We start from the raw sequence: 2,500 nt of genomic DNA, 5'->3' as shown, positions 1-2,500 counted from the left end.
GCTAAGAAACCCCTGATCATCATCCTGCCGGGGCTGACGGGGTCCTCCCAGAGCGAGTACGTCAAGAGCTTCGTCCTGATGGTGCAGAAGGCCGGGGCGAGGTGCGTGGTCTTCAACAACAGAGGCCGCGGTGGGGTGGAGCTCAAGGTGAGAAGTGGAGAGAGGTGTGAAAGTTATACTAAGAGGGAAGGTGTTTTTTTTTTTAATTTGTATATGTGATATTGTATGATTTATGCATTTTTATTTGTATATATAAAGGTATGATTTTGGGTATATAATTTTGTATGGTTTATGTATTTATGTTTGTATATTTTTTGTATATAATTCTGTACTATATATTTATCAAATTTTGTATAATTGATGTATATAATTTTCTATATTTTTATGTACAATTTTGAATAATTACATTTTCTTGTATTTATGTAGTTTTGTTTTTTTGTTTCTTAGGGGACTGATTTCTTTTCTGCAGGCAATTGAAATAGCAAATTTATTGAAATTTAGTTTAGTTTAGTTTTTTTGAGGAAAGATTTCTTTATACTTACACATCATAAAACCACAATGGCTCGGAAACAGGACAGCAAATCGAGAACAAAAAAGGAGGCCCATAAAAAAACTATGTACCCCTTTATAAAATCCCTCTCAAAGACCAGGGTTTACCCCATATCTGAAAATTCACCCACAGATTTTATAAAAAAGCCTCTCAGCCTTCATTCACATATGCAAATGATTTCAGACTGCAAGGACGTACTGTGCTGCCAACAGCGATGACTTGGAAGAAGCTATACTGCACATCAGGAGCAAGTACTCCGAGGCCCCACTCATGGCCACTGGCATATCTCTTGGGGGGTAAGGGATTTCGGTCTCGTTTTGGTGAAGGGAAGCACTTTGGTGTTTTCTTCTGGTGCGGTATTTTGATGACTGTTTTGAGGGTTAAAGTCTGTGTTGATTTTGCTAGGGTGGGGATTAAGCTGAGAGATGTGTTATAGGTTGTTTGATAGATTTTGCTGTGTATTTGTATTCATTCGAAGCTATTTCACAGATTTTGCTGTTTATTTGTATTCATTCAAAGCTATTTCACTGCCTGTTTCTCACACCAATTCATGATCAACAAACACACATGCACACTTACACCCACACCCACACCCACATCCACATCCACATCCACATCCACATCCACATCCACACCCACACCCACACCCACATCCACATCCACATCCACATCCACATCCACATCCACACCCACACCCACACCCACACCCACTCTCATTCACACTTGCACCAAAACTCACCTACACCCACCTCATACACTCACAGACACTCAAACTTAAACTCAGACTCAAGCATAACCACATATTCAAACTCAAACTTGAACACAAACACACACACACACACACACACACAACTCCCCAAAAGACATTTACCATTTATATAACAATGTCCTTTGTTTTATTTGTGAAATAGTAACAAACCCTATTCTCCACAGGATGATTCTAGGGAACTATCTAGCCACTCGAGGAGAGAAGGCAGCAGAGCACCTGGTGGCGGCAATGGTGCTCTCTATCCCCTGGAATGTATTTGTCGGCACGGAGAGCCTTGAAAAACCCCTTTGGAACCTCTTGCTCAACCGCCACCTGGCCCACTGCCTCGTCGACTCCATCAGGAGCATGAGGAAGCAGCTCGAAGGGAACTACAACTGGGACCTCGATCATGTCCTGCAGGTGAGAGGCTGCCTTTTGATGAATTTTGTATGTCTGGCACAGGTGGTGATTCTTGATTCTTGAGTTCTGATGATTCTGTTCTCAATGAGATTGTTTTGCTGGCAATGTGGTATTGATTTTTAATGTATATATTTATCAAGAGTTTATCAAATACTTCTGTCTTATGTAACTGAATATAGATGTTTTTGCCCAGTATTGGGTTTGAGTTATCAAAAAAGAAAAGATAAATAAAAGAAAATATATAGATCTCTTGTTAAAGTGAAATATTTTTCATAAGTCAGCCCAGCAAATCTATAAATAATAGATTCAGGGGAAAACTGTTAATTATGTCATATATGTCTCCAGTTTAGTTTTAGTTTGATATTCAAGAAAGTACATGACTTGAACATATATCAATTTTCAGAGCAAGACCATCAGAGAGTTTGATTCTAGATTCACGGCTGTTCAGTTTGGTTTCCGTGATGTTGAGGAATATTATAGGACTGCCTGCCTCCATGACAAGCTTGACAACATTAAGGTGCCTTTGTTGTGCCTCTCCGCAGCAGATGACCCTTTCCAACCTATGGAAGGTATGATTAACCTTCAAGTCTCAGGAGAACACTTAGAATATTTTTAAATACTTTTCATAAGGATGGATAGAGCAGTTCAATTCAACAATTATAAATGAGTTTTGAACAGGGGTAAGCCGAGGGTTGGTGATGCCCAGGGCCAACTCGATTGATTGTATGCCTCACAGACTCGTGTATAAGGCCTAGTTCTGAGATATATTTTGAGAAAGGGAA

The 2,500-nt window shown here is 39.7% G+C and overlaps 1 protein-coding gene across 1 annotated transcript in view; it reads left to right on the top strand.

The window, feature by feature from the left end:
- LOC113825509 (phospholipase ABHD3) overlaps positions 1-2,500 on the top strand; it is a 34,392-nt gene that overhangs the window by 29,116 nt on the left and 2,776 nt on the right. The window contains exons 4-7 of the mRNA XM_070115325.1: positions 1-147; positions 734-846; positions 1,484-1,718; positions 2,122-2,287. The exon at positions 1-147 is cut by the window's left edge and continues 67 nt beyond it. Of these exons, the coding sequence (XP_069971426.1) occupies positions 1-147; positions 734-846; positions 1,484-1,718; positions 2,122-2,287 (661 nt within the window). The remainder of the gene's footprint in view (positions 148-733; positions 847-1,483; positions 1,719-2,121; positions 2,288-2,500) is intronic.

This window comes from Penaeus vannamei, chromosome 37 (assembly GCF_042767895.1).
Source record: "Penaeus vannamei isolate JL-2024 chromosome 37, ASM4276789v1, whole genome shotgun sequence".
NCBI classification, from domain to species: domain Eukaryota; kingdom Metazoa; phylum Arthropoda; class Malacostraca; order Decapoda; family Penaeidae; genus Penaeus; species Penaeus vannamei.
This window is presented reverse-complemented; position numbering and strand designations above follow the sequence as displayed.